At 70.6% G+C, this 15,456-nt stretch overlaps 2 protein-coding genes across 2 annotated transcripts; one reads left to right on the top strand and one right to left on the bottom strand.

Annotated features, from left to right (window-relative positions):
* Nucleotides 1–7,693: 7,693 nt before the first annotated feature.
* Nucleotides 7,694–10,357, bottom strand: AURANDRAFT_28664 (hypothetical protein; the record flags this gene model as incomplete). Its single annotated transcript, XM_009040198.1, has 2 exons — nucleotides 7,694–9,548; nucleotides 9,768–10,357. Coding segments are annotated over 2 exons (2,445 nt in total), but the record flags the coding sequence as incomplete, so codon positions are not given.
* A 3,574-nt stretch (nucleotides 10,358–13,931) lies between these two features.
* On the top strand, nucleotides 13,932–14,336 carry AURANDRAFT_65336 (hypothetical protein; the record flags this gene model as incomplete). The annotated part of the gene is made up of 1 exon (XM_009040349.1): nucleotides 13,932–14,336. The coding sequence occupies one exon, from the start codon at nucleotides 13,932–13,934 to the stop codon at nucleotides 14,334–14,336; it is 405 nt and encodes a 134-aa protein (XP_009038597.1).
* Nucleotides 14,337–15,456: the final 1,120 nt, after the last annotated feature.

The following is a 15,456-nucleotide window of genomic DNA, read 5'->3' as shown; positions in this document are numbered from 1 at the left end:
CCGCCGACGACGAGGACGCCGGCGAGCACGTAGAAGAGGAGCACGAAGAGCCACTTGGGCGCCCCCAGTTGGTGCGCGCCGTCGTCGTCGCCGTCGTCGTCGTCGCCGCGGCCGTCGTCGCCGCCGTAGTAGCGCCGCGGGACGACGGTGGTCGTCGTGGTCGTGGACGACGAGCCCGTAGTGGTCGTCGTCGTCGTGGACCCGATCACCGACGCGTCCCCGCCGTCGTCCGCGCCGAACGCGTCCGCGAAAGTGCCGCGGAAACCGTCGTCCTCGTCCTCGTCCTCGACGTCGAGCGCGGCGTCCTCGTCGCAGACGCGCCCGATCAGCTGGACGGCGTCGACGTACTCCCACGCGGCGCCCGCGGTCTGCGTGTAGACGACGACGCCGTGCACCGCGAAATCCGTCTCGTTGCCGCCCTCGTAGGCCGCGGCGAGGAAGCCGCCGCAGGTCGTGGCGTCGTCGCCCTGCCAGAAGGGCCGGGGCGCGCCGGACGCGTCGAGCGCGTCGATCTTCTTCACGAAGCCCGTGAGCTCCTTGGGGTTCGCGTGCTCGTACACTCTCACCTCGGACGCGCGCGCGGGGAACTCGAAGGCGACGCTGAGCACGTGGGGCGCCGCCGACTGGTAGGCCGGCGCCCAGGAGCCGCCCTGGTTCGTGCCGCACCACCCCACGGACGGCGGGCCCGCGGCGTCGCCGGGCGTGTAGGCGCCGCCGTAGCTGCTGTCCGCCGACGCGCCCTCGGCAACGGCGTACTGCTCGGCGTACTCGCAGGCCGACCTGGCGCCGGCGACGAGGCACAGGAGCGCGGCGATCCGCGCCATCCCGCGGCGTCCTGGGACGGCCCGTCAGTGCCGAAGACGACGCGGAGTGAGGGCCTGCAGCCCCGCTTTTTCTGAGAGTTCAACGGTCAACAACGACTGCAAGAAGAGAGCTCGCTGAAAAGTAAATCAAACCACGGGGCTGCCCGCTCGGATCCATCGACGAATCGATGGACGACGCCGAGGTCGCGCGCTGCGCGCCCCTGCCCCGGTCGGGCTCGCCCTTCGCCCTCGCCGCCCTCGAGGACGCCCTCGTCTGCGAGAGCGGCGACGAGGGCAGCGTCGGCCGCGTGTCGCCCGTGTCGACGATGACCCTGAAGCTCGAGCCCATGCGCCCGCGCAAGCAGGCGCCGCCCGTGGCCGTCCGGCGGCCGCTGCCCCGGGCCGAGCGGGCGGCGCTGCCCCCGATCACGCCCCGCGCCGTCGACGACCCCCGGAGCCCGCGGCCGCCGGCCGCGGCGCGCAGGGTGACGCCGCTCGCGGTCGCGACGCCGAGCCCCGCGCGGTCCTTCTTCGAGGAGGACGACGCCGTCGCGCGCGTGACGCCGTCGCCGCGGCCCGGCGCCCTCCGCTTCGACGGCGACGCCGGCGACGCGCCGCGGCGCCGGCCGCGGAGCGCGGCGTCTCGCGTCACGGTGCCGCCGCTCGCCGCGCCGCCGGTCGACGCGCCCCTCGACTTCGACCAGTCGCCGCGGCCCTCGGGCCGCAAGTCCTTCTCGCCCCGCGGGCCGGGACGCCGCGCGGGCGAGATGCGCCGCTCCAACAGCCTCGCGGCCATCTCGCCCCCCTGAGCGCCCGCGGCCGCCGCCCCGCGCTTCTGCAATGTCCATTCGAGTGCACTATACAGCCTGTTCTTTTTTTCTTCTTGAGGAGGTGCTGTTGTCCAGCTGGCACGTGGTGCGGCCGTCGCTGGTACCTACCTCGCCGCAGTAGCTCTCGCGCACACGAGGACGCGATGCGGCGCGCGGTTGATGTCTGCGCGTCCGCGGCACCTTCGGGCAGCGATCAGCATCTGCGATCAGCACGCCGCCTCGAGCTGTGGACCGCAAGAAGGTGCAAAAGCAGGCCCGATTCTCCGATAGAAATCATGAACGCCCTCCGGATGCTGACGAGCCGAACGGCCCTGAGCGCCGCCGTGCGCGCCCCGATGGCGCGCGCCGCGTCCGACAGAAGCTGGGCGCCCCCCGGGGGCGCGCCCGCGGCGGTTTTTGACGCCAAACGTTCATAGGCGTCGCAGCGGACGCTCGCGACGAAGGCGACGAAGCCCGCCGCCGAGATGTCGTTCAAGGAGATCTGGCTCTCGGACCCGGCGACGTACCCGGTCATCGCGGTCATCGTCGGCGCGCCGCCGCGTCCCGATTCGATCGCCCCGAGGAACCTCGACCTAAAAGCACGCGCCCGGCCCCATCCCCGCGGCCGGGTCGCGCCGTCGTGTCGTGGGAGAGCACCCCCCCGCGCCCGCCGCCTCCAAAACGGGGCCCGCCGAGACGCCCTCCCGCGCGTCTTCGGCGTTCGCGACCGCGCGGACACTCCGCAGGCGCGTGCGGTTTCTGCGCCTGGACCTGCGCCCGCAACCTCGCCTGCAACCCCGACTGCCGCATCAACAAGAACATCCGGTCCCAGGTCATCCGGGACTGGAGCTAGGCGCGCCCCCGGCCGCGCCGAGCGCGCCGCCGGCGCCGGCGGAGACGCGGCTCGCGCGATGCCCCCCCTGCAAGTACCTCCTCTTTGACCTTTTACGCGTCGGGGCACGTCGCGCGGAGCTCGGCGGCGGCGCGGGGGTCGAGGCACCGGCCCTCGTCGAGCGCCCCGCGGAGCGCGAGGAGGAAGGCCGGCGGCTCGTCGGACCGCTGGCGCGCGGGGACGCCCTCGCACGTCTCGAGGATCATCTTCGCCGACCGCGCCTCCTCCTTGTGGACGATCTTCAGGTCCGCGCGTTTCTCGAGGTCCGCGTAGGAGCACTTGTAGCCACGGAAGTTCCAGCCCGCCTTGAGCTTGCGCGGGAGCGCGCCCGCGCTCGCGCGCCAGTAGTAGGTCTGGAGCACGTCGCCCTCGCAGACGTAGGCGCCCGGGTCGAGGGCGGCGAAGTCGCCGGCGCCGTACATGCGCCAGAGCGCCGCCGCGACGGCCGCGTCGGGCTCGTAGGACACGACGCCCGTGTTCCAGTACGCGTCCTGCTTGGCGACCCTGGCGCCGTCGATGTAGATGCCCGCGTCCCAGAGGTCCCAGGCGACGTTGGGCGGCTTGCAGCTGTCGCGCATGAACCAGGCCGCGGGCCGCTCGAGGTCGCGCGCGTCGAGCGCGGACGCGTTGCGCACGAAGACGGCGTCGCTGTCGACGAAGCTGACGTGCGGCTCGCGCACGAAGGCCGGGTCCCACATGTGGAGCTTGTGGTACGTGTACGTCCTCGCGGGCTCCGACAGCGCCGCGAGCCGCGCGGGTCGGTCGCGCCAGACGACGCCGGTCGCGTTCCAGGCCCGCAGGCCCGGCGACGCGCGCGTCTCGGCGCCCGCGCGCTCGACGAGCTTCACCTGGCGCTCGCTCAGGCCGTGCACCATGACCAGCGGCGGCTCGGCCGGCGCCGTCGTCAGCATGAGCGAGCAGACCTGCAACGCGCAGCGCCGCGCGAGCACCTCCGACTCCTTGGCGCTCAGCGCTTCGGACGCGATGCACATGGACGCGAAGCGCGCATGGACGACCGCCGGCAGCAGCGCGCCCCACAGCCAGGAGCGCATGGCGGCTGCCCCCCCCCGTCTCAGCTGACCATCCTGAGAACTCAAATGTTCAGTTTGCCTTCAACATGATGTAATTTTAGCGAACCTGAGCGAGGCGCGCACACCCAGCGCGCGCGGCGCGATCGTCGTCTCGCCGGGCAATGTCCACATTGAATTTAGTCCGCCGCGGCCTCCTCGTCGAGGAGCGCCTTGGCGACGTCGCCGGCGATGTCGCGCGCGTCGGCGGCCTCGGCGTCGCCCTCCGGGGCCTCCGGATCCAGGTCCCCGAGCGACGACGCCCGCTCGAGGGCCGCGTCGAGCGCGCGCTGCGCGTCTTCCACCGGGGAGGCGGCCTCCGCTTCGCAGGTGCGGTGCCACGCGTCGGGCACGCCCCCCGCCGGTTCCTCCGGCGCGTCGCCGTCGCCGAGCTCGAGCGTCTTCGCCCAGCCCGCGACGCCGGGGCTCGCGGGCTCCGCGGGGTGGATCTCGGAGCCCGTCGTCACCTGCGTGTCGAGGGGCTCGCCGAGGCACGCGGCCGCGGGCGTCTCGGCCGGCGCGTCGGCGTCGTCGCCGAGGAACGCCTTCTTGCACGCCTTCGTCGGCGTGTCGTCGAACTCGACGGCGAATTCGCGCACGGCCACGGCGGCGACGTCCTCCACGGGCGGCGGCGGCGGCGACGGCGGCGCGAAGGGCGCCGAGTCCTTCGTCCGCGACAGCCGGTAGGCGACGGCGGCGAGGATCAGCAGGGCGAGGACGGCCGCGAGCGCGTAGAGGCTCTCGGCGCCCAACGACGCGGCGTCGGCGGCGTCGGACGACTTCTTGGACCCCGGGAGGGAGGACGGCGCGGCCGTCGTCGGCGCGCACGCGCCGCCGCCCGTCAGATAGGTCCACGCGGCCTCGGTCGTCGCGTCCGTGATCGCATGGCCGACGCCGTCCCAGACGCAGAGCCGCCCCAACGACGGGCAGCTCGCGTATTCGTAGCACTCGCCGTCCCGGCTCGCGGCCTCCTCGGGGCAGCCCGCGGCGTCGCGGCTCGCCTCGAACTGCGCGAGGACGCCGTCCGTGCCGATGGTGTCGAGGAACCAGTCCTCGGAGCCGACGGCGTTCCACTCGGGGCAGTCCGAATACTTGGACTGGCACGTCGACGGCCAGTCCGATTCCGCGCGGTAGTGCACGCCGAGGTGCGCGACCCACAGATCGTAGCTACTGTGGCAGCCGAGGAGCTCCGACATGCCCGCGCCGTTGGAGAAGCCGAGGGCGATGACGGGCCTGTCGGCGGCGACGGCGTAGTCCTCCGCGACCGCCGCGACGACCGCGTGGACGAAGCTCACGTCGTCGACGCCGTCCGCGACGTCGACGTTCCAGTGGTAGCCGTACTCCGTGCTGTCGCCGGCCAGGCGCCGCCGCTTGTCGCCGTCCCACGACGACCACACGTCGTCGTCGCCCTTGCCGTCCTCGTCGTCGTCGCCCGGGCTGCCGACGGGCACGACGCCGACGAAGCCGTACGCGTCGGCCATCTCGGCGACGCGGTAGTCGCGCCTCACGTTCGCCCCGCCGCCCGCGCCGTGGAAGAAGAGCATCATGCCCGTGTAGTCCGCCGTGTCCGGCGCGTAGACCCAGTAGTAGCGCGTCGCGCCGCCGCTCTCGAGGCTCTCGACGGACCACGAGCTCGCGGCCGCGGCCGTCGGCGCGGGCGCGGCGCCCTGCTTCTTGTCCACGACGGTCGCGTCGCCGTCCGTGCCGTCCAGCGCGCAGACACAGCCGGCGCAGTCGCAGCCCCAGTAGGCGAGGTCTGCACACGAGCTGCCCTTGGTCGCCCACGCGTCGCACGTTTCCTCGAAGCACGTCCTCGGGCATTGCGCCGGGGGGGCGGCGAGCGGCGACCCGGTCGGCGGCGCCGTCGGCGGCGCGAGCGGAGTGGCGGTCGGCGACGCGAGCGACGCCGCGGTCGGCGACGCGAGCGACGCCGCGGTCGGCGAAGGGAGCGACGCCCCGGTCGGCGCGGCGGTCGGCGCGGCGGTCGGCGACGCGAGCGGCGCCGCGGTCGGCGAAGGGAGCGGCGCCGCCGTCGGCGACATCGCGGCCTCCGCGGGCGCGGCCGTGGGCGCCGCCGCGGGCGCGGCGGTCGTCGGCGCGGCCGTCGGCGCGGCCGTCGGCGCGGCCGTCGGCGGCGCCGTCGCGGCGGACGGCGCCGGCGTCGGCGACCCCGCGGGCGCCGGCGACGGCGGCGACGAGCAGCCGCAGGCCGCGCGGCAGGCCTCGTGCGCCGTGGCGTTGGCGCCGACGACGTCGCAGCGGAGGCCGGGGTACTCGGCGACCCACGCGCAGTCTTTCCGCGGCGTCCCGACCTTGGCCCAGCGCACGTCGTCGACGCAGGGCGCCGAGGGCGACGCCGTCGGCGGGTAGGTCGGCGGCGACGCGCTCGGCATGTAGGACGGCGCGGGCGACGGCGCGTAGGTCGGCGCCGACGGCGCGGGCGTCGGCCCGGGCGACGGCCAGCGGTCGAAGACGAACTCCGGCACGTAGTCCGCGCCGAGGTCCGCGACGCAGCCCGTGCCCTGCGCGCGATCGATGGCCCGCAGGATCATCTCCGTCCAGACGTGGCACGTCGCCACCGTCGCGTGCCTGGAGTCGAAGGTGTAGTCGTCGACGGACGAGATGTTGTAGAACGGGTAGACGTCGACGACGGGCACGCCCGCGGCCTCCATCATGGCCGTCGCCTTGGCGTTCTGCGCCTCGATGGCGGGCACCCAGCCGTCCGTGACCGTCCCGAGACTGTTGTAATTGTCTCCGAAGTGCGACTCGCCGCAGCAGGCCGTCGTGCGGTAAATACCGACGACGTCGTCGTCGAAGGCGAGCAGGTTGTCCAGCACCTCCTGCATCATGCCCTCGTACCAGGCCGCGCAGGTCTCGTCGAAGCCCTCGGCGCCGCACATGTAGTCCTCCCAGCAGTCCTTGAGCTGCCACCAGCCCATGTTGTAGACGACGACGTCCGCGGCGTCCTTCGCGACCTCCGCGACGTCCGCGAGGGACGTGTCGCCGTCCTTGTCCATGTCCTCTTCAGCATACCAGACGTTGTTGATGAAGTAGAATTCCGTGCGCGTCGTTTCGTCCAAATCCATCCAGATGCGGCGCCGGTGTTTCCCGCCCGCGCCGCAGATGCCCTCCTCGGTCCACTCCTCCCAGTCGTCGTAGTCGTCGCTCCAGCGGCCGTCGCCCGAGGACGCGCCGAGCTCGTGGTCGCGCACGGCGCCCGTCGAGAGGAACGTGTTGAATTCGTAGTAGCAGAAGCGCGTGAGCGAATCCCCGAAGAAGATGGTCGTCTTGCCGTCGACGATGCAGCGCGCCTCGTCGGCCGTGATCGTGCCGGCCCGCGCGACCAGCGGCAGGGCCGCGGCCCAGGCGACCCAGCGCATGGCTACTCCGGCTGCATTCCACAATGCAGCCCGGTGGCCACACCCACCTCGATTTTTTTTGTGCGGTGCGCGCTACAACTTTGTGTGCACGATCCTGAAACTCCCCTCGCGATCGTCGATATAAGCATGGCCTTGAGAATCCTCGTCGCCCTGGCCGTCGCGGCCGCTGCCCAGCCCGTCGACCCGACGCCCTACTGCTGCACGATGAACGACTGCGAGGTCATGACGGGCGACGCCTGCCCCGACGGCTTCACGGGCCCCATGCCCGAGTCCCAGTGCATCAGCGAATGCATGAAGCGCGAGGCGTCCGCGGACCTCATGAACGTGACGCTCGCCGGATGCGACGCCGGCGACAAGTACCAGGCGTGGAGCGGCGAGACGCTCGAGAAGGGCGTCCGCGGGAGCGACGTCAGGAACGAGGGCGCGCGCGCGTGCCTCGAGGCCATCAGCGTCGACCCCGTCCAGGTCGCGACGTGCCTCCCCAACCCCGGCAGCGCGGGCTTCACCTTCAACACGACCATCGCCGTCGACGGCGGCATGATGCACAACGGCTACTGCCTCGAGACGGCGGCGTCGGACGTGAAGCTCGCGCTCTGCGACGCGTCCAACGAAGCCCAACGGTTCGCCTTCGACGCGAAGACAGGGCGCATCTCCCAGGGCGCGTCGTGCCTGACCCTCGTCTAGCGTCGTAAGCGTGCGTGGGGAGGGCGCGACTTGGACGCGGCCGCGGAGACGCCCGCGCCTAGGAGCCGGCGACGTTGACGCCGACGTTGTCGACGTCGACGGTGCCCGTGTCGCCGAGCTTGAGGCCCATGAGCTCGACGAACTTGGCCTGCTGCTCGCTGTAGGCCGTGTTGATGGCGTCGAGCTCGTCGCCCGCGAACTCGGCCTCGTCCGCGTGCGCCTTCTCGGCGGCGGGCGCGGCCGCGCCCTCCTCCTTCTTGCCCGCCTCGGGCTGCTGGCCGCCGCCGCCCGCCGTGCCGTCGTCGTCGACGAACATCTCGGCCTGGCGCTTGCGGAACTCCGCGCGCTTGTCGATGTAGTCGACGCGGCTCACCTCGCCCTCGACGAACGACGCCATCATCGCCTTCTCGTTCGGCGACGGCCGCCACAAATTGCGCGGCACGTCGAAGACGTGCAGGTTGCCCGCCTTGTCGCCGACGGCCAGGAGCTGCTGCTTCGAGATGGCCGTGGGGTTGAGGAATTTGATGCTCGTGATCCGCGTCGGCGCGACCATGAGCTGCGCCGCGGGCCGGTAGGACGAGTCCGTGAGGTCCCAGACGTCCACGGAGCCGTCGCTGCGCGCCATGTAGAGCATGCCCGGCCGCGTCGGGCTCCAGCAGCCCGTCGTCAGCGACACGGACGCCTGCGGGCTCGAGAAGATGGGCCGCGGGTGGTCCAATTTCCAGAGCTGGAAGTTCCAGTCGCCGACGCTGAGCACCATGTCCGGGAAGAAGGGCGACTTCATGAGCACGGTCGCCGGCCGCGAGTGGTCCGGCGCCATCCACTGGACGTACTCGGGCGTCTCGTCGTCGTCGTCGTCGTCGTCCTTCTTCGACCCGTCGCGGCCCACGGGCTTCGCGAGCCAGTCCGCGAAGACGATCTCGCCCTCCTCCGACGAGCAGAAGAGCTGGGACCGCCGGTCCGGCGCGTCGGGCCGGCCCGCGTCCTCCGCGACGGCGCCCTCGAAGCCCAGGCACACGCGGCAGAGCGACAGCTCGCCCACGCCTTCCAAACGCTTGAGCTGCATGCGAAATAAGGGCAGCCACAGGACCTGGGGCAGCTTGCCGTCCTTGCCCGGCTTGTCGTCCTGCTTGCCCTGGCGCCGGCCGACCTTCGGTAGGTTGCCCGCGGCGATGTCCGCGTAGCGCGTGTCCCAGAAGAGGACCTGGCCGTCGCCGGACACGGTCACGAACTGGTGCGTGGGCCCCTCGCACAGGCTCTTCTCCAGGAACTGGCCCCGCCAGTTGATCTGCGAGTCCGGCGGCAGCCACGTCAGGTCCGCGACGCCGCGCTTGTGCGTCGCGTCCAGATAGGAGATCGCGCAGGGCTTCACGGGCGGCGGCCGACCCTCGTCGTCGTCGTCGCCCGCGGCTAAACCTCCCGAGCCGCCGCCGCCCGCGCGCGCCATGGACGACCGGTGCTGGCGGCGCACGAGCGCCGCGACGGCGGCCTTGATGTCCCAGAGCACGACCTGGCCGTTCACCGCGCCCGCGACCACCAGGTGCGTCTGCGTCGAGTTGAAGGAGAAGCACGACACCTCCTGGGGCGACTCGAGCATGAGCTGCGGGTGGATCAAATCCACGAAGTCCCACAGCAAAATGTAGGAGTTGAAGGCCTGGCCCGAGATCTCCACGCGCTCGTCGAAGTTGAAATTCCGCACGGGCGCGACGGCGAGCATGCCCTTCTGCGTCGGGTGCCAGTCGATGTCGCACAGACTCATGTTCTTCGAGTAGACGATGTCGTTGAAGGTCCGTAACTCCTTGAGCTCGTTCTCGCCCTTGTTCGACACCGCGGCCTCGTCGTCGCCGACGGCGTGGAACGCGTCGCGGAAGACGTCGACGGTCTCGTTCTGCTGCAGCGCGGCCTCGACGACGCTCCGCTTCGCCTTGAGGAAGTCGGCCAGCTGCGCGTTGCCCTTCTCGTGGGCCGCCAGCAGCGACCGCTGCTCCTCCTCCTCGGCGCTGTAGGCCGCGTTCGCCGGCGGCAGCGCCCCCTCGGAGATGGCCTTGCCCCGGATCCGCGAAATCGCGGGCACGGGCGCCGGGTCCTCGGCGACGGGCTCGTACTGCGTCGCCATGTTCACGGGCCGGTACCAGGTCTGCGTGTGCACGGAATCCACGGCCGGCGACGCCTGGAGGGAGATGTCCGCCTCGCGCCGGTTCAGTTCGAAGTCGGGGTTCTTCTGCGCGCGGTGCTCGATGTACTTCTCGTTCTCCGCCGACCGGTCGGCGAAGTTCACGGCGTGGCCGAAGGAGTCCAGGGGGCGGATGAGCGTGTAGTTGATCAGAGGCCGCTCGGGCTGGATCGTCAGCGCCGCGACGTCGTCCGCGGTCTCGGCCATCGTCGCGGACTCGTAGGGCCGCGGCGTGAAGGGCTTGTCCTCGTAGACCGCCGTCTCCGCCGCGCGCTGCTGCTCCTCGAGGCGCGCCTTCTCCGCGGCGATGGCGTCGTCCAAAGCCTTCTTCTCCGCCTCCTGGGCTTCTATTTGGGCCATCTCGCGCGTCTGGGCCTCCGCGGTGAGGCAGACGCGCCAGGAGTCGCCGTAGACCTGCTGCCGGTCCACGATGACTAAAATGAACTCGCTCTTGTCCGCGGAGATCTGCGTGAACATGGGGTGGAAGTCGCTCATGAACCCGACCGCGCGGACCTCCTCCAACGTCTCCGCGCGCGGCACGAGGCGGTAGTCCACGAAGTTCTCCGGCAGGAAGCCGGCGTCCTTGTCCACGAGCAGGCCGTACCTGGGGTTCCATCGCGTTTTCTATGTTTTGGGTCGGGGGGGGCGGGGCAGCCTTTTTGTGTCGAGCGGACGCGGCGGGCGCGCTTCTCGAGGTTCTTGTTCTGGATGAACATGTTGAGCGTGCCTGCGGGACGGGGCGTGCCGGAACGCGCGACCACGGGGCGCGCGCACCTTCCGGCAGCTCGGGAGCCGCCATGGCGTCGAGCCGATGCGCGCGCGCAAAACCTCCAGCGCCCGCGCTCACAAACCGCGGCAACGACGGGATATAGCTGGCTGTGCAGATCTTCGGGAGAGGGCGCGCTCGTCGACGTCGACACCGCCGCGCGCGACGTGCCATAGCACTCGGTTGTGTACTGTTAGTGCGCCCCCACGATCATGCGGAGGCGCTTCTTGGGCGCGGTCCGCGCGATGGGCGCGCCCGTCTTGTCGACGAAGATCTTCGTGCCGCGGGCCTCGGCGATGACCTTGTCGAAGGCCCAGGCGAGGACCGTGCGCGCCTTGGCGCTGTCGGCGAACTCCTCGATGCACTCGAAGTCGAGCGTGCGGCCCTCGGCGAAGATCGTGAAGCAGTTGGCCTCGGGCGCGCGCTTCGCGACGGCCCGCTTGAAGGCCGCGGAGATCTTGCCCACGCGGACGTACTTGAGGTCGTAGAGCGACACGCCCTTCGTGAGGTCGTATTTCAGCGACAGGCCCTTGACCTCCTCCTGCTCGTCCTCGGGCACGTTCTTCTTCTTCTTCACGATCTTCGAGTCCGCCTGCGCCTTCAGCGCGTTCCGCACCTGCCAGAAGACGATGGTCTCGTTGAGGTAGAGGATCGTGTCGTGGGGCTTGCCCGCGCGGCCGTGCTTGCGCACCCTCAGGCCCTTGTTCAGCAGGCGCTTGACCATCTGGAGCTTGATGTCGTCCGGCAGGCCGCCCGGCGTCGCGTGGTCCAACTCCAGAATGTCCGGCATGAGCGTCACGTCCGCGTCCTCCAGCGGCCGCTCGAACTTCAACACCAAGGGCCACTTCGCCGACTTGAGGCGGTGCATGACGGCCTCGTGGCTCAGCGACGACACGGGGTACGACTGGACCACCAGCAGCACGGAGTCCTCCACCAACATGTCGCGGCCCTTCTTCATGATCAAATTCTTCGCGTCCACCGTGTGGATGAACGTGAGCTCCGAGCAGGCGTGCTTCTTCAGCCCGATGGGCAGGGCCGGGCCGTCGCTCTCCGAGAACTTGATCTCGTACTGCTCCGTCGTGCCCATGGAGATGATGTTCTCGCCCTCCTCGACGACGAACGGCGCGCCCGCGGACGCGTGCTCGACCTCGCCGTCGGCGAGGGCGAAGATCTCCTGGGCGTGCTTCATGACGCGCACGTTGTCGTCGTTGAAGGCGTAGGCCTTCTTCGACCGCCACATGCGCTGCGTGTACCGCGTCGCCGTGTGGAGGCGGTCCGACGTGCGCTCGTTCTTCGCGGCCTTGATGACGCGGTCCACGCGGTCCTTGATGCGCTGCTCCTCGAAGTCGGCGAGCACCTCGCGCACGCCCGGCGCCGTGCGGCTCAGGTGCTTCCAGTACTTGGCGATCTTCTCCTGCTTCGCGTTGACGACGCGCGCGAAGCGCTGGAGCCGGCTCACGGCCTCCATGCCCGTGCCGCAGGCCGGCGGAGACAAAATATCCTTGTTCTTGCGCGTGATGCAGGGCCCGCCGCCGTGGACCATCTTCCAGTAGATCCACAGGTTGTAGTTGATGGCCCGGTAGTGCTTGCCGATCGTCGCGGCCTCCGCGTCGTCGTCGTCGTCGTCGTCGCGGTCCTTGCGCGGGATGCCCCCGGGCAGGTCGAGCTGCTCGGAGGATTCCGCGACGGTGTACTTGGCGACGGCCGACGACATGGCCCGGAAGCTCTCCTTGACCTTGCGGCGCACGGGGATCGGCACCGTCGACGCGCGGTCCTCGTCCACGTCCTCCGGCGGCTCCCGGGGCAATAACAAGCGCTCGTTGGTGATGGGCCCCGGCGGCTCGTAGCGCCGCGCCGCGCGGCCGAGGACGAACTTGCGCCAGCGCTTGAGCCAGAACTCGTCGACCATGTGCCACGCGGATCCCGAGATGGCGGCCGTCGAGTCGAGCATGCGCGACACGCGGCCGTCCTCCTCGATGTGGACCCGCGCCGCGTCGATCTCCAAAAACTGGAGCAGGCGCGGGCTGAACATGCCGCGCGCGCCCAGCGACGCGTGGATGCGGCTCACGTAGCGGCAGAGCGCGCGGCCGCGCGCGTCGTAGTTGCCCAGGCCCATCTTGAAGAGCGCGTCGGACGCCGGGAAGCCCGGCACCATCAGCAGCTCCTTGGTCATGCGCTCGTTGAGCGCCTTGAACTCGCTGTAGCGCCGCTTCACGTAGTGGACGCGCGCGCAGTAGCAGACGCGGATGACGTACTTCTGGTGCGGCATGACGTCGTCGATCTCCTGGGCCAACGCATAATCCTCGTAGACGACGGCGAGCATGCCGCAGGCGCGCACGTGGCCGTTCATGACGATGCCCTCGCAGTGCACGGGCCGCAGGATCTGGAGCACGTCCTGGGGTCTGCCCCGGAAGAGGTGCGCCTCCTCCTCCATGAGCCGCTTGAGGTCCTGGGCCTTCTTCACCTTGACGTTGTCGGCGATGAGGTGGTAGGCGATGAGGCTGTGCTTGTAGGGCAGCAGGGGCTTCTCGGACTTGTTGAAATACGTGCGGCCGAGGAGGCTCACGCAGTTGTTCCGGAGCGCGTCGCGGAGCTCCCAGGGCTTGAAGTTCTGGGACACGCCGAGGGCCTACAAAGAGACGCGTCGTCCCGGCACGCGCCGCGAAAAGACGCCGGGGGGGCGCGCCTTGTGCGGCGCCTCGTACACAGCTTGGATCGACGGGTCCTGCGGGCGCGCGCGGCTCGCGGCGCGCGGCGCGGCGGCGGGCGCGCGGCGCGGGGTCGAGGCGGCGGGGCGCGCGGGGATGACCCGCGCACCTTGAGGCACGCCGGGTTGTCGTCCTCCTCGCCGAGCACGAGCGTCGACAGGCTCTCGAGCAGGTAGGACGCCATGGCCCGCGGGCGGCGCGCTCCCGCGCCGCGCGGCCGCGCGCGCGCGGGAGAGGCCTCGACGAGGAGGTCCGGCCGGCGCGAGGACGACGGACGCGTCGACGGCGCGCGACCACGAGCGGATGCGGTCTATGCCCACGCAGCCTCTCGATTAGAAAAAGTACCACAAGCTCGGTGGTTGCTGCCCTCAGAAATGATACTGCCGCGCGGGGGATGGTGCCGATGCCAGCGTCTCGCGCCGGAACGATGGCGCCCCGCTTCCTGGCCCTCGTCGTGCTCTGCTTCCCGGCCTCGGCCTATGACCAGCGCGACGCGAAGCTGCAAGAAATCGTCTACGCGCACTACGAAATCCAGGCCGAGGCCAAGGGCCAGGGCAGCCCCAAGGAGACGACGAACGCCACCGCGCCGGCGCACTCGGCCAAGGGCGCGCACTCCGTCGAGGGCGGCGCCTTCGAGCAGGGCGCGTGGATGTGGGGCGCCAACGCCTGGGTCGTGCTCGAGCGGCAGGCGCTGCTCGCCGGCCTCGAGGTCGCGGACCTCGAGCGGCGCGGCCTCGGCGAGGGCGTCGTCGAGGCCTTCGCGGACGTGAGCGAGAAGGCCTGGAAGGCGCTGGAAACGTTGACCGCGAAGCATGCGAGCTTCGAGCGCGTCTACAAGTTCATCACCCGGGCGACGGCCTCGCGGCCCGCGGCGGACCGCGTCGCGGACTGGAAGGGCTCCTCGCAGCACCGAGACGGCGGCTGGCACGAGTACCACCGTGACAGCATCACGGCGTCGGGGAAGTCCACGACGGGCGACTACGACCCGACGACGACGGCCCTCACGCCCGAGGACTACGCCGCGGTCGTCGCGCTGTCGTCCGGGCGCGAGTAGTAACGGATCGGGGCGCTGAGGGGTTCGTCTTCGCGAGGCGCGATCCCCGAACGTCGACGATTCGCCTGTTCCTCGGCGACTAGGGCTGGCTGTTAACTCGAGGTATTGCGCGTATTTCGCGCGCGTCGAAGTGCGTCGAAGGGCGCGTCGTCGCCGACTTCGTCGCTGGAAATAAGACAAAGGACGCGACGGAGACAATCCGTCGGGTCCGAGAATAGGGCTCAGAGGCCGCGGCGCGAGATGAGGCGGCCGTTCATGGCGAGGGCCGGGTGGTAGGAGCCCGGCCCGAGCTGCTGGCCGTCGAAGCGGCGCTGGAGCGGGTGGGAGCAGATGTAGTTCATGCCCTCGGGCGTGAGCCTGCGCGATCGAGATTTCGGCTCTCTGCCGTTCCGATGGGCGCTCTCGGATGAATGCGACGACGCGGCGCGCGCGCGACTTCGTCCGCCCCGTCGAGTACGCCCAGGAGCTGCCCAGGCGCTTGACCTGGTGCGAGTTGCTGGGCGCGAAGATGGACGGCAGATTGTACCTGCGCGCCGGGCGCTCCCGGGGGCCGCGGGGCGGCGGGGGCGGGCGCCGGCGCCGCGCGTGCCCGGGGCCGTGTCGACGAACTCGAGGCTCGGCGCCGACAGGGGCCGCGTCGTCAGGGAGATCATCGACGCGCTCTTCAGCGACATGTCCCGCCGCTGCCGGTCCGGGTAGTTGATCTTCTTGTACGCCGGGGCGAAGCCATGGTCGGGCATGGCAGCCCCGACGCACAGTTGCCAAGGGGTAATAAATAGTATGGGGTGGCAGCTCAACGAGATTATGTTGCGCGAGCTCCTCGTACTGCAACCCATCGTTTTGGGGCAATGTTGACGACTTTTGGCCGGGGACTTTTCGACGCCGCCGTCGTCGACGCGGCCCCAGACGGACCGCAGCGGTATTCGCTCCCCCGCGAAGGCGCCCGCGACAAGACTTACGCGTCCGGGCGGTTCGGGTCCGGTGGAAGGAAACCGAGGCGCGCTGGAGGGCACCGTGTCCGGTTTGGCGCCACGCGAGGAAGGGGGTTTTGGGGCAGCTCTTGGACGTGTTCGCGATGATGATGGTCGTGGACCGTCTGCTGGCGCTGCAGAGCCCTTCG

The sequence above is a fragment of the Aureococcus anophagefferens genome (assembly GCF_000186865.1).
Source record: "Aureococcus anophagefferens unplaced genomic scaffold AURANscaffold_14, whole genome shotgun sequence".
In the NCBI taxonomy this organism is placed as follows: Eukaryota; class Pelagophyceae; order Pelagomonadales; family Pelagomonadaceae; genus Aureococcus; species Aureococcus anophagefferens.
Note: the sequence above shows the minus strand (reverse complement) of the source record. Positions and strands in the feature narration are given on the sequence as shown.